Source organism: Cnephaeus nilssonii, assembly GCF_951640355.1.
Source record: "Cnephaeus nilssonii genome assembly, chromosome: 3".
Classification (NCBI taxonomy): Eukaryota; Metazoa; Chordata; class Mammalia; order Chiroptera; family Vespertilionidae; genus Cnephaeus; species Cnephaeus nilssonii.
Genome location: NC_137074.1, coordinates 31,335,446 through 31,351,402, shown reverse-complemented (window position 1 = coordinate 31,351,402; position 15,957 = coordinate 31,335,446). Strand labels below are relative to the sequence as shown.

The following is a 15,957-nucleotide window of genomic DNA, read 5'->3' as shown; positions in this document are numbered from 1 at the left end:
TTGGTCAATATATATTCACTTAAAATTGTTAATGTTAGTATCATCCCACTTATTTCACTGACTTCTTAGCAAGTAAATCACTTAACTTTTGGCCGGGAACCATGGTTCAGCCCTACACAGAGCTCTAAGTGGAAAATTTTGAAGAGCTTTTAAAAGTGTGCTGTAGATAGCTGTGATGGGCTTTATGTACACCAGTCCTTGTGCCCTACAACTTTATTTTCTCTTTCACTAAGGGAGATACTTACTAGCTGATCTGTTCTTTCTCCTAATAATCATGCTCTGATGTTGGTTTGATGCTTAGATCCCACATCTGGTAGCTGTAAAATCCCAGGGACCTGCCTTGACCGCCTCCCAGTCAGTGCACGAGCAGCCCACCAAGGGCCTCTCCGGGTTTCAGGAGGCTCTGAATGTGACCTCGCACCGCGTGGAGATGCCGCGCCAGAACTCGGATCCCACCTCGGAAAACCCTCCTCTCCCCACTCGCATTGAGAAGTTTGACCGAAGCTCTTGGTTACGACAGGAAGAAGACATTCCACCAAAGGTAACATCACTGGGTGTTCTCATTGCCATCACCATCATTGTCATCATCGTTGATGGTGATGATTACCCCTATTCCAGACCTTTCATAGTAATGGACATTATGCCAAAGCACTGTCCCTTGTCATATCTGTTTTGGTCCCTCCTGATTCCCAAGCTATGAATTGGATTGTCGTTTATCATTTCTGACCTCTTTTTTCCCCAAAGAGACAAAGGCTCAGGTTGATCGGATGACTTGGAAGTATAAATCCTCTATCCAGAATTAGAACTTTCAACCCCAAACATTTCAAACTACTGTTTTACTATCCACATTAAGAAAATAATAATGGATATTTTTATTGGTGACCAAATCTATATTTAGACAAATTAAAAATTTACAGATAAAAAGTAGAAAATTCATTTATTCCTATTTTTAACAATACAAAGTGAAACCAGATTTCAGGTGTTCAGAAAATATTATTGCTCCTATAATATTTCCGTTAGTTGTATTTATGGAAAGCTTCTTGTAGGCCAGGTCATCATTTAATTCCAAGTTTAACTTATTACTGAGGATAAAACTCTAGGGTAAAATGACCATCACCCCACACTGCATAGTCCTGGGTTTGGTTTCTTTTGTTTTGTTTTTGCCTACAAAAGTTATTACTCATTCCAAAAATTGCCCATGTGACCATGCATCTCACTGCAGAGAACCTGGAAGTATTTAAAAATAATGGATAAATTTTTGCATCAGATTCTCTCTGGTTCAGGATTCCCCTTTCTTCTGAACTCAGCATAAGAGCTATGACAAATGGGATGTTGCACAATTTCCAGTGACCAGTGCCATTACTGATTCCAGAAAAAAAAAATAAAACAATAATAAAAATAGATAATACCACATGATTTCCAAACATTTTTCCTCAAAAGGGTATTATAAGAGGATATCCATTGTTTTGAAAATGAATAATGGTGTTCTCCTCTTGTGGGAGCAGAGGTGCTATAAAAAAAGGTTCTTGTGAGAGCCAAGTTCAGTATGGAAAACAGATGGATGGAGGAGCAGACACAAGATCTGGGGAAACTGAGAATGGAGGTTATCAGTCCACTCTCTAAAAGCATGCAGGCACATGTTTGTAAACTCTGGGAGAAAAATTTAGATCAATACAAACATTTCAGGTTTTAATTGTTCATTAGACTCTTCCTTCTCTACAACTATTGAAGCTTACAAAACAATAAAGGAAGACAGTAGAAGTCTTCCTTTTTCATTTGAGCAGATGGGGGCACTGATTTGGTCATTTTGCTTCATGTCACTGACTCGTCTTTTTAGGTCTTTATCTTAAAATATATTTTAATAACCAACAAAATTTCTATTAATGTCAATATCACTTAATTTATTGATAATCTCAAAATAGGGCACATTTTTAAAATATCTAGTACAAAACACTAAAAGAGACCCTCTCCTCCTCCAAAAAAAATGAAGAAAAACTGAAGTACCTGATGAATGTTTAACCCAATTAGCTGTCACGGGACATCAACATTTTCATTCCTGGTCACTTTCATAAAGTAAGTTTTCTCTCTACTCTCCCCTCAGGTTGGACTCCTTAAATACAGTTACCATATTTGATTTCATTAAGAAATGTTTCATAAAAGAAGGCACACTTGAATTCTACCTTAGCTCCTTGCCAGGTTAACTAATGATACATACATTTTCCTAATGTACCTCACAGTGTGATTGGTACGCAGTCTTTTTGAAGACCCTTCCAGTATTTTCAGTGTTAATCCTGTTTTCTATTATATTTGCAGATTGACCTTTTAAAGCTGTGTTTGGGGTGTTTAATTAGTAATTGCAAGTTGATAAGGAACTGGAAACATGCAAGATCTATTGCAATAGTTTCTCTGAGCTCACTGACATGTGGCTTATGTCCCAAGTTCTAGCCTGATACCCTAGTTTCTCAACAGATTTCATAATTACCTTACTGTTTATTAGTTGTGATGTGAGCCTAAAATGAAACTCAATTTATCTGGATGGCTCTCAACTGATGCAATTTCCAGTGATCAGGTGAGTTCATGGTACCCTAAAGAAATTTCTGGCATCCACCACTCTTTCACACAGAAAAGGGAGCTCAATGAATGAAAATAATGAGCATGATCTGTTTTTAAATTTGGTTTTAAAATTCAGGACCATATTCCTTAATGGTTGCTGAATATGCCTCAGTGCCTTTTGTTTGATTTTATTTAGGAAGTTCAATCATTCTTTCAGAAATGAAAGATGTTTCTTCCCTGTTTCTGATCATTGCTGTAACTCCTGGCAAATCTTTTTTCAGGCAATCACTTATGGAAGCTATTTTATGGAAAATATTTCTGAATTCTGCTTTTCTTTCAGGTGCCTCAAAGAACAACTTCTATATCCCCAGCGTTAGCCAGAAAGAACTCTCCTGGAAATGGTAGTGCTCTTGGACCCAGACTAGGATCTCAGCCCATCAGAGCAAGGTAAAGGGGGAAAGACAGTTCAGGTGAAGGAAGAAGCCCCCACCGCTGTCGTCATTATTGCTCTTTTAAAAAACGTCTTTGTCCTTTTTCATGTCAGAGGCATATTGACTGGCCGTCTGGACTGTTCTCTTTGGTGGGACAGAGCACAGGCCTTCTATTTCTTCAGTAGCTTTTCCCAGACATCAGTGTGCAGTGGGGGCTCATGAATGAATGAGTGAATGAATCAATGAATGAATGAGGCAACCCAGAAGCCAATCAGGTGTACCTTCCCTGACAGTTTTAAAAATTGTGGAGTAAAATTGCAAGAATAGGCCTGGTTGTAGTATCATAAACCATCCCTTGAGAGACCATTTTATGGAATCAACAGAAGAAACTGGACTGGTTTGAGGGGATTCTTAGCATCAGGTCCAGAAGTGTGCCCTGAGGACCATGGAGACATTAGAAAGTAATTGCCAAAGAAATGCATTGGTGACCAGCTGCAGAGCTTCCCTCGCTTGGCAAATTACACAGGGACCAGCCAGCCCATAGGAGGAACTCCCCTCTTGATTAGGGAGGGTCACTGAAATGCAGTCAGGCTTCCACTGAGGCTCTGTACTCTCCGAGAATTTTCCATCAACCATGTACAATCCTGCAGACAGGAAGTTGCATCCACCTACCGGTTGGTGCAGAGATCTTGAGAGAAGCTGGAAAGTAAACAGCATCTTTACAGGATGGGAGCAGATTTTATGTGGGAACAGATGCTGTTGGCTGCTACAGCTCCTCAAGCTTCCCTCAGAGTTTTCATCATGAAAACTCCCCTTTTTAGAACCAACTGAAATAGCAAAAGGCCTCTGCTGAGACTATAAAAAGGATGAGCTTGGACAGCCTGTTTTACCCTTCTTTATTGTGCTCATAATAAGAGAAGGACTCTCTCCCTTGCTAGTGAGAGAGACTAGGCATGAAGGTTATGATTATTTGCATAGATCTTTAAAATATGGAATGCTTTTGATCATAAAGCTTTAATCTTCCTCTTCACATGAAGAGCCTTAGGAAGGGGTTAGTCCAAAATAAGATGGAACTGTACTAAGAACATGAATCCCTTTAGGGCAAAGAAGCTAATCCACTCTGAGTGGTTACCAATAGCAGGAAGCTCTCAATGAGCCATTTTTGTCCAGTGATTTGTCAGATCCACGCTGAGCGAGTGTTGCTGTAAGCAGAGCTGAGGAACACTGGGCTGCCCTGTGACCAAAGAGCCGCCTGAACTTCCTCAGTCACCCCCTTCAAGCAGCTTGAAGCCCCACTTGTCACTGCTACTTCTCCTTTGAACTCTGCCCTGAGGCTCTGTTCACTGATCAGTTGCTTAGAATTTTAGTTGCTGTAAATCAAGCATTATTTCAACTTTAAGTATTTTTCCTTTTATCAGCCAAAAAAGAAAGGGAACTATTGTCATCTAGTCAAATTAAAAGCAGCTCTTTGTTCCCCCTGAAGTGTTATTTTATTAATGTCAGGGCCTAAGACGGTTGACATTTGATGGTCAGTGGCTTGCAAAACATGCGCTTTTCCCTCGGAACCACTTAAATATTGTACTTTGTGCAAAGAATGCAGGCTTTGTGAGGAGGTAGGAAAGGAGTGAACTAAGAGGTAAAAATCACTTACCTACATTGAAAGTCAGAGGGTTTGTGGAGGACAGGGAGGATGGAAAATCCCCATCTTTGCCACCTGGAACAGTCCTACAACGCACCTTCTTCTAGCTATCACATGTCTCCAAGTGGCCAACATTTAAGGTCTGAATCAGGCTTTGCAACTCTAGCTTACATTGCGTTTTTAAAAACGTGAGGATATGTTTTCTTTATTGTGATAGAGATAGCATTAGTTCATCTTTGCTGCATAACAAAGCACCCTAAGACTTGGTGGCCTGAAATAATAACAATTTATTATTTCTCACGATTCTATGGGTTTGCAAAGAAGTTCTGTTGGTCTCACTTGAGCTCACTCATGCAGCAGCACTGAGCTGTTGGGTTGTCAGCTGCACCTCCATGTGGTCCTTCATCCTGGGCTTCTTTACTGTGTCCAGTGCACAAGTGCTTTTCAAGACTTTTCTTGCATCATCTTGCGGATGGCCTCCACAGGTCACATGGTCAAGCCTTGAGTTAATGCATAAAGGAGTACACATGCATGGACATTGGCAGATGTGATTCACTGAGGGCCATTACTGTAATACAGAGACTCTCCTGCTTTCTGATGGCCTGAATGAGGTCTTCAGAGTTCTTTTTGTAGCATTTGTCAGACAGCTGCCCACCCACAAAGCCATTAAAAAGGTAGCTTTTAAATAATTCATCTTTTACCATGCTGCTAAGCTACACTTCTTGTACTTGGTCAATATTCCTTTATGTCCTCCTAACCTTTTCCTTGAAATGGCTCTTAAGGGAGACTAGAAAATTAGCACATTTAGAATGGGTCCCCAAGAAAGATTACGCATGTAATAAGGGACAGGTTCAGGATGTTTTGTTATCAATATTTTTATTTCATTGGCTAAATTTAGCAAATGTTTATTGAGGATCCGCTGTATGCAAGGCTGTGTGTTGCCTTGGGACCCAGTGACTCAACCAAGGCTGCCTGACTCACGGGCCCATGGGTCAGAGGATATAATATACCTGCTGCTCTTTCATGCTGCAGGTATTATTAGGGGCAAAATTCTATTTCTGAGTCCCCAAGTCACCAGTTGGAGAAGAACCAAAAGGAGAGCAGTCCTACCTATGTATATTGTAAAGTGATTGAGAAATAAGCCACTCTTGTGCTAAACGGTGAAGAAAAAAAGGCAGAGCCTAATGCTTAAGAAGTACAGTTTTCCCTTCCTAAATCCAGTACTAATGAACTCCAGTTACTGGGTGCAAGACACTATATAGTCATATGTTTTAATCTATAAACTACTTAGCATCCCGAATAGAAGACTCTTGAGTTAAATTGGCATATGCAAGCATGTACCTGTAACATGAGGGGAAAATCAGAACTTTACTGTTTCAATAGCCTTCCTTATCTCTGAAAAACCTTCCTGTTATTGTCAGTCTCCCACCGTCTGCACATGCCACTCCAAATCAAAGGGCCCTATTGAATACATGTTTTTAAATAGATACCGTATGGAGGAGGTACCTCTGTGCTGGTGTCAGTCAAGAAAATGTTATTGGGCCACCCCTGTGGATCCCTGCCTTCTGCTTGGTTTGGGGCAATTTAATATTTATTTCCTTACTCATTAAGCACTCTGGAACACCTATCAATGCGGAGTTCTGTTCAGTGTCCATGTGCATTAGAGATGTTAACTAATTTAAGCCATATGACAGACAGCTCTTCGAAGTAGTGACTATAATCAACTCCATTTTATAGATGCAGAAACTGACATGAACACAACTCAATTACCCAAGGTGACAAAATTAGTAAGTGATAGAGCCAACATTTGAAAGCTGGTAGTGTTGCACCCAAGTCCTCACTCAAGCACCACGCAACGCTAATCTTCCAGTAGTGAACGCAACTGTCATTGCTGCCTCGTTTTCCCAAGAGAAGGGGTCTCATGACCTGTGGACCGACAGGGCACTGTTTTGCCTCCACCTTTCTCGCTGTATGATTTAGTGAGTCTGTTAACAGCTCATCTTCATCTTATGGTTATTGATCCTCATCTTGTGATATTCACTACCATTTAAAAGCTTTGTCCCATGGGACAAAATTTCTCTACTCAAGCTGGAACTAGTATCATCATGTGCTTTTAACTATTTCCTTCCTGGATTGTTAAAGTCTGGGTGAGAACACCATGACCCCTCCACTATTCCCTGCCCTTCCTTCTTCAGTGTGTGCAGCTGGGCCTTGTGCAGGCTGCTAGTTCAAAGGGACGTTCTCAGATGCCCTGTGGACTCTCAAACACCTTATGTTGTCAAGGTGATACGTTAAGTTTAAATCAAGATTTGATTTGCTCATTTAAAAAAATATATTTTTAAAAAATTCCAGGGACTTGAATAGTTAACTTTGATTCATGTGTTCTCTTAAAGCAAATTAAAATTTGATCAGATAAGTACATTCTGAATATGAAAAGATTTAAATGAAGCCTGAAACTCCCAGTCAAAACCCAATAACTAAATGCTTAATTTCAAAAAATAATTCTCTGTCCCATCCCAAACCTGTCTTCTTATGACTCCTTTATCCGCGTTGGCTGTGTCATCAAAGAACACAGTAAAGTGAATTTTGGCAGCCAGCCAGTTAATTATAGACTTGGCCCAAGTGTTTGGGCCAAGAAATCACTTTGTAATCCTAATTTTATGTTTTGACTTTTTATATGATTTAAGTGGAAAAATTGCCACATTTTTCATTTTATTGTATGTTTCATAGACAAAGCAGCATTGTCCGTGGGATGGCAAATATCTGAACTAAAAGTTAGCATTTAAAGAAAGCTATATGAATGTTGTCAAGTTTTTACACATTTGAATCTGAGTAGGTTCAGTTAATATGTGGACAAGCGAAATCTATTATCTCATGGAATTCTTCTGAAATTGATCTCCTCTAAGAGCATTTATCTCAGACCTCTTGGCCCCAAGGCCAGACCATTTATTTCTACATAATAAGGAAGAGAAAAATCTGAACAGTATGAGTTTTGTTTTGTTTTTCTCAAAATACTCATAGTTCACACAAAACTAAGATAGAAAAGGCATTTTAAAGTTTTTCCTATTTCTATGTGTGGTTACATAGAAACGAAATACTTTTTTCAGACTTCAATGGCAAAAATAGCAACCCTGTTAAGATCAGCACCCATGCAGGCTAGCTGCCATGGGGAGGACTTGTGCTAATGAGGCCCAGGTCATGGATTTAATGCCCATGGGAACCAATTAGCTTCACAAAGAAAAAGGCTGAGTCCCATCGGAGATGCACGCTCATCCCAGCTGGTTCTGCTAATATCCATGTCCCTCTTTTATCCTAGGACAGTGGTCGGCAAACTCATTAGTCAACAGAGCCAAATATCAACAGTACAACGATTGAAATTTCTTTTGAGAGCCAACTTTTTTAAACTTAAACTTTTTCTAACGCCACTTCTTCAAAATAGACTCGCCCAGGCCGTGGTATTTTGTGGAAGAGCCACACTCAAGGGGCCAAAGAGCCCACATGTGGCTCGGGAGCCGCGGTTTGCCGACCACTGTCCTAGGACAGCCCCGGCTCATGCCTTATTTTCACCTGTGACAGCAGCATTCTACCTGGTCAGCCTGCCTCTCTCTCCTGGCCACTCATTCATAAGCCTACCCTGAGAGACACATGTTCTCTGCCAGGCTCTGTAGGCCATTGCTTTACTGTCCCAGGGTTTCTTTCCTAACACAGGCTTTGGGCCTCCACCAAAGTTGTGTCCTCTTTACACCAATAAGCCCTAGGGAAACCCCAGCCCCTGTGTCTTTGTTCAGGCTGTTCCCCCAGCCTTCTTGCCCGCCCCTCCATGGCCCAAAGCCTTTCTCTTCCTTGACATCACTTTGCCTGCTCTAGACTGCATTCATTGTTCTCCAAACTCCAGTCCTATTTACAGACTTTTACACACAGTGTGCAGAGTTTTGCCTTGTTTTATTATTTCCAGGGCTCACGCTCATGCGTAGGATTGGGTTGTAACTTGACTGCCCTGTGACCTGTGCTCTCTTGCATCTCTCATACCAGGCTAATGAGTCTCACAAAGTAGGTGCTTCATAGAGAGGTTTTGGTTACATGATCAAAGGAGTGCTACACGAGAGCTAATAGCTGGATCCTACTACCACACCACAGCCACCAGGGGAAAAGTCAGAGCTCATAGCCACACTTCTCTCAGTAGATTTTCTTTTAATACAAAGAACACTGCCTTACCGTTCCACAAAATGAGAGCAACTACCAAGACGCCTTCGTATGCCCATCACCTTCAATCTGCAATACAGTTGGTTAGCCACACGATTTTTAGAAAAAATACTTTGGGAATTTATTAATAATACATAAATAATTCCTGATCACTACTGTTTAGTAAAAGAGGACAATGGGAAGAATTCATTGTTTTGGAATTAAAGAACATGAGATTGTATTCCTTATGAAAAATTTGAAATACAGAATATTTCAGAAATATTATACATTTATCATTGCAGGTATTCTCTTTGTCGAGGGTATTTCCAGTGTGGATCCAAATCTATTTTAGTTAATTAGATGCTAACAATTTTCACAAAAATAGTTACCATACCAAGGAGTGTCATAAAAATATCGAGAAATTTTAAAGTTTTCCTGAAGTTTACCAACAATCCCTTCGGTAGTTGATATTACTGTTATGTCAATTTAGCAACCCCTTTGCTATAATAACCTAAAATAACTTTGTCATATATTTTACATTTATATAATCAAAATTAATAAATTATGATGATATATTTATTTTTACATATAATGTTTTCTAAGGCCACCAGCAATGTTTTCCAATAACCCAAATTTTAAGAATTTTTATAACTCAATCAAAATGTTTTTGGCAGATACATTACCACAAAGTAAGGTTCTTGTGTTTTCAAAAAGATATCTGGGTTAGTTGCTGCTATATAGATGTTATTCCGTGGCCAGGTTTTTGGTAGACTAATCCGCAAGTGTGTCAAAGGGAGGGCACGTATTCTTTTCATACTTATGGGTGAAACATCTGAAGAGCAACACGGGACAGAGTTCCTGGTATGCAATTGATATTCTTGAAATGGGCAGAGCAAAATGAGAGCATAAAATTACATCTTCATATGATATCTCACTGCACTAAAATCAGCACTGTGGTGACTCCATTAGCAAAGGTGTAAAAAGTTGTTTGGGGAACTGAAGACATTGGAAACATGAAGGGGGCCAATGTGACTCCTCTTAGCAGTGGGATGGCAAACACTGGAGCTTTGAGTCACAAGTCACTGTATTATCTGTGCCCAGCATTACATTAAGAAAAAATGAAAACTCTGTGATGTAAAAATTACAAAAGAAGAGCTGTGTAGAAACCTTGAAAATACTGTTATTTTTATAACAAAGTCATAAAAATCTCAGCAGTTGCCTCCCACCACCACTGCTGAGATGTCTCTTTTCCTGGCATAGTTTCCATGATCACCAGAAGTGGCCTAGGAGGCCCTGCTCTGTGCTCCCATGTTGCCCTGTGCTCACTATAGGCAACACACGGATGAAATTGTGTCCGTGTGTCTGGCTAAGTTGCACAAGACATGGCTGTGTCTTGTTCACTATGTATCACAAACGCCTGGCCCAGTACCTGGTGTAGACCAACGGAGTGAGTGCATAAATACTACAATTTGGGAAGCAGGAAAGATAAGAAGACAAGTAATACAGAAAGATTTTATAAAAGGTAGAGCTAAGTAGTCTGCCAACAAACTAATTTGTTCTTGAATTAGCATTTAATTATTTTGAAAACACACCTCCCTTTGATAACAGCCAATGTATATAAAGACTTCCTCCAAGAAGTTAAAAAATATAAATACACCACTATCGATACAAGCAAAGAACTTGATTAAGTGATTTGCTGAAGAGGAATTATAAATGGCAAACAAATGTGAGTAAAAATTAATGTATCTCGTAGTAGTATCTTAAACTGCATTAAAACAACAAGGTACAAAATGTTTTACTAATTACCAAACTGCTCATAATAACATGTGGTAAGAATTCGGGGCGATGGACCATCCCATACACTGCAGCGAAAACTTCTAATACCTTTCCATTAATACTGCATTGTGAGTAGCTTCACAATGAAATGCTATCACTTACCAGTCACTGAATTTCCATTAGTATGTTTATGTACATTCCCATACAAATGTGCATACACACATACACTTGGATATTTTTATGCATGTAGATAGCCATTTTAGTGTTATGTGTCACAGCAATGTGATGGAAGCATGATAATGTCTAACAATAGAGGAATGGTTAAACTAATGCATCTGTTTACTGGACCATTATGCAGCCATTATTGAAGCATAAGAAGCTACTCATAAGTGTTAAGAGGGGAAAAGGCAAGCTGCAAAACTGAATATACAGTATGCTTCTATATATAAAAAAGAAAAAAGACTGGAAGATGATATACCAAATAGTAAAATATAGCTGAGTATCTCTTGGTTCGAAATTGCATGTGCTGCTTCCTTATTTTTATCTTTTAATATTTTTCAAGTTTTTTACAATGAGCACAGGGTAAGTGGTTTAAAAGAAAACCTCCTTTGAAGATTCATCATTTCACAGCTAATACTCAAAGTGTGATGACCCAAAAGTTGGGTCAAGAGTTCAACTCCCCTCCCCCTGCCTAAAAAAAAAGTTACATTTTTACACGCTCAAAAAAAAAAAAAAAAAAAGAAAAGAGTTTATCCCATCCAGGTAGTGATCTGGCCAGAAGTTCCACAGAGGATGGTGTGACTATCATTGACCCCTTTAGTTCAAGGTCACCTAAGCACTCTCTTTATCCCTCTGCACTGAGATGGGACTGGTCTATGCTTGTGTCTACCAAGGGCAAGGTCTTGAGAGGGTAATCACTGTGCTCTGCCATCCGTGCAGCAACCCTGACCTGAGGAGAACTGAGCCCATCTTGGAGAGCCCCTTGCAGAGGACCAGCAGTGGCAGTTCGTCCAGCTCCAGCACCCCCAGCTCCCAGCCCAGCTCCCAAGGCGGCTCACAGCCCGGATCGCAAGCAGGGTCCAGTGAACGGACCAGGGTTCGAGGTAAAGCTTTCCCTTGCCTCTCCCTGACAACATGGCCTGGACAGGAGAGCCATGGGCGGGGAGTCGGGCTACTTCCTGACTTCTGTGACATATGCTCCTGGTGTGGCCACCACTGTGTGGTTCTGAAGAGCCACTTAACTGCTCTCAGCCTCAATATCCTCAGAGGAGCGGGCCACCATCCCCAATTACGTGATGTCTGGTGTAGACTAAACCCTTTCTAATCACAGGTACCAGTGTTTTGCAGGGAGATCGCAGAATATTGGTATTATTTGAAAATATAATCACTTAACAAGTCACTGAATTTTCATTTCCATTTGATTTCCTGCTTTGAGTTTCCTGTACCCCCAAGTATCCTCTTTCCATTGTGCCAATAGTCCCTTTTTGTATTCTGAACATAGTTCATTATACTAGTTATTTTTCTTTTTTAAAAAATATATTTTATTGATTTTTTACAGAGAGGAAGGGAGAAGGATAGAGAGTTAGAAACATCGATGAGAGAGAAATATCGATCAGCTGCCTCTTGCACACCCCCTACTGGGGATGTGCCCACAACCAAGGTACATGCCCTTAACCGGAATTGAACCTGGGACCCTTCAGCCCACAGGCCGACGCTCTATCCACTGAGCCAAACCAGTTAGGGCAATACTAGTTATTTTTCAAAGTGAAACAAGACTAATTTAGAACATATCTATAATAATAAAAGCATAATATGCTAATTAGACTGGACAGCCAAACGACCTTCCAGACATCCTTCTGGATGTCCTTCCGGGCAACCTTCTGGACAAAGCCAGGGCTGTGAAGGCCAAGCCCCTTGCATGAATTTCATGCATCGGGCCTCTAGTATATATATATATATATTTTTTTTTTTTTTTGAGAAGAAATAAAATTTTAACTTAAAATAGATATTTAACTCTTCTGGTTATTCCTGTTGGAGAGGTAAAAATTAGCCTCTGGCCATTTAATTCAAGTCATTCATCATTGTTCAGTTTTCATTAATGTGGAAGCTTGTGAAAGACATTAGTATGTCCAGCTAATTATACACAACAGCACATTGTTTCTAGCTAATCTAAATTTACTCTTTCTGAATAACCTTCTTCAGAAGATAATTTTGTTTCCAAGTAAGAAAGACCAAGACTTTTTAAAGTGCAATTTGATAAATATTAGCACGCTTTTCTTAGCCTTTTCACTAGACACAATCATTATTTACCTTCTAAATCTTTTCAAGGTTTTAAATAAATAAAGTCACTACATGTCCATTTTGAAATGAGATAATCCTGTCTCTGAACTGGGTTATAGACTGGCCTATGGCTGCACTTGTATGCATTCTTCTAACGCCAGTGGCACAGCCCACAGCTGTGTATACTTGTGTTGCCTTGATCCAAATATAAATTTACTTAATTGAGAATTCCCTTACCTTTTTCTGTTGATAACTTAATATCCGTAGTAAGAGTAAATGCTAAAGAAAATTCTCTGATCTGGTTCAGGTTTAATTCTTACCTTCTTTCCTTTGGCTCCTAGTTTTTCTGGATCAAAAGCACTCTTGTATCCCTGTCCCTGCCCTAGAAAAACCCTAGATTACTTCTTCTCCACCTATAAGCTCATAAACGGAAGGGATGCTCTTTACTCTGTAGCTGTCAGGGAGCCCTTCCCCACCCATGCTCCGCATCTCTATTCTAGGTTCCCTCTCCTTTATCATCAACACTCTCCTTCCTGCCCCCACCTCACTCTTTCTTCCCTAAAGGACCCAGACTACTCTCTCCACACACCCATTTAAAAACTATTCCACCAAATAAAATGGGTTTCTAATTTTTTTTCCCACAAAATTCCATCAAAATAACTTGTCCTGGTAGGTAAGTGGTAAAAGAAGAAACCAAACATTGAATCTTAAGATTAGGACTTTGAAAAATCAGACAGAATCTCAGCTCTGTCCAAAATTTCAATGGGACCTTAGGCCCGTGTGTTGTCTCTCTAAGTCTGTGTTCAATTGTAAAATAGGAAAATGTGCCACATCATAGGGTTGGAACAAGCATTGTCATAGAAAGCATTTAGCACTAGGCTTGACACACAATTAATGCTCAGTAAATGGTAGCGATGGTCATGCATGCTAGTTCCTCTTATTATTACTCGTGAACTTCCACTAGTGTGTTTGCTTGATTTAGTTTGCCTAAACATTTACTGTTTTTTCATGGATTTGCTTGAGGATGTGCCTTAGCAAATGGGTCAGCTGAGTAATCCTAAAGGATGACTCACACAGAACTCCTGAACTTGAGCCAGCACTTTCTGACGGTCATTATCTTTCTTGGCCCTCTGTGTTTTCCTCTAGCCAACAGCAAGTCGGAAGGATCACCTGTGCTCCCCCATGAGCCTTCCAAGGTGAAGCCAGAAGAATCCAGGGACATTACCCGATCTGGTCGACCAGCTGTGAGTGCTTTTCTCTCAAAGAGTTCTAAGCTTTTAATTCACCAGAAACCCCACAGGATAAAGTAATTGGGGATACACTCATGACTATGAAACAAAAAATCTTGAGATTAATAAGCAGAAGCAGCCAGAAGGAAGACATACCTGATGAGGAAAAAACTGAACAGATATTGGATTGCTTATCTACCTTTATGGATTTGGTGATCACTAGCAAATAATTCATATCATTTGTTCCATAATTTCTTCTCAAATTTGGCCAAAAAGTGTTGAAACTAGCAGTTAAGAAGATTTGGGCACTTTCTATGGATTTCCCTTGTCAACCTTGCCTTTTCTCCATATTATTTTCCATATGAGTTAATATTACAATTTTTCTGCTGTTTCATGCCTCTAGGACTATATTTTTGGGACCAAAACCTGATAAGCATGGTTTGCCAGGCGGCCTGATAACATGAATTCTAGCTGCGTTGCTGTGAGACCACAGATCCCAAGTGGCCTTAAAGAAAGAAATAAGAGCATGGAGGCTGGAATTTGAAAGTTAGAAATTAATTTGGGATGAGTTACTCTCCACCTAAATTTTCTGAGCATCTATATATATAAAAGCCTAAGCGACCAAACCACTGGTCACTATGATGTGCACTGACCACCAGGGGGCAGACGTTCAATGCAGGAGCTGCCCCCTGGTGGTCAGTGCACTCCCACAGCCAACCTTCCACGGCTCCTCCCCTCGCCAACCTCCCACCACCCCAATTGCTGGCCAGACCAAGGGACCCCACCCGTGCACAAATTCGTGCACTGGGCCTCTAGTCTTTTCTATGGGCTAAGGCCCATCTATCGCCTTTTTTGTTTACTCTGTTAATAATGTTTTAAAGTAAGGGAGCGTAGTGAGAGTAATAATAAGAGGAATCTTCACTCTTCTGGGTTGAGATTCTCTTTGCCCTTTTGCATTTATCGGTTGTGTACTAACAATTCCTGTTTTGTGTCTAACCTGCTGCCTTTCTTCTGGCTTTTTCCTTTCCTGTGGATTCTTCTGGATTGGGTTCCTCTTATCTCAGAGCTATAAGAAAGCTATAGATGAGGTTAGTATTATATTTCCTTGGTCGTGCTTTCACAAACATATCAATATGAAACTGATTTTCTAATGCTGACATCCGGAAAAGTGGCCCACTGGGTCACAGATTGAAAGCTCACTCTTTGGAGTGATCTGTTGGGAGAAGAACCCCTTCGACAGAAGCCAGGCTAAGGCCCTCACACACCACTATGAAGTTCCAGACCCCTTCCTCCTAAGTCACAATGTCACTTTTCCAATGTTGCAGTCTGGCTAAAGATAAGCATCAGTGATTTGTTATTGACAGAGTTTCTTATTCTAGTACCGTCCAATAGCAAACCTGAGCTTTTAGTCTTTGCTCACCAGCCTTGCTAGGGGATGGTGGTTTTACGAACAAAGAAAAAAAGACATCATTCTAGGGCACTCAGAATTTATAGTGTGTGATTTGTGAACAAGGAATTACTGGGTATTGTTAGATTAATTTTGTGGAACATTAACTACAGCATCAACAGCAACTTTAGTTAATGAATACTGGCGAGTTAAGTGACTTTATTTCCTTATTCATGGAGACATTTTTCCATTAGAAAAATATATGGCTTTGTCGATCTTAGCTTGCTAAGAAGGATGACCGCCTTACTGCTGTTTGTCAGACCTGCATGAATACAGCCTACTGGAGGGTTGTTTTTTTGGATTTTTTTTTTTTTTGGTATGTTTTTTGTTTTTTAAGAGACAAGCCTTGCAAAGAGTCCTAACTGCATGGAATCTGAAGACTACCATTGTGGCTTTAAGGCTGTGGCTCTGCTGAGCACC

The 15,957-nt window shown here is 40.2% G+C and overlaps 1 protein-coding gene across 2 annotated transcripts in view; it reads left to right on the top strand.

Moving 5' to 3' along the window:
* Positions 1–15,957, top strand: part of TNIK (TRAF2 and NCK interacting kinase) — a 344,761-nt gene that overhangs the window by 287,956 nt on the left and 40,848 nt on the right. For both annotated transcript variants that reach the window (XM_079766830.1, XM_079766831.1), the window contains 4 exons: positions 302–541; positions 2,894–3,000; positions 11,521–11,684; positions 14,008–14,105. In XM_079766830.1, the coding sequence (XP_079622956.1) occupies positions 302–541; positions 2,894–3,000; positions 11,521–11,684; positions 14,008–14,105 (609 nt within the window). The remainder of the gene's footprint in view (positions 1–301; positions 542–2,893; positions 3,001–11,520; positions 11,685–14,007; positions 14,106–15,957) is intronic.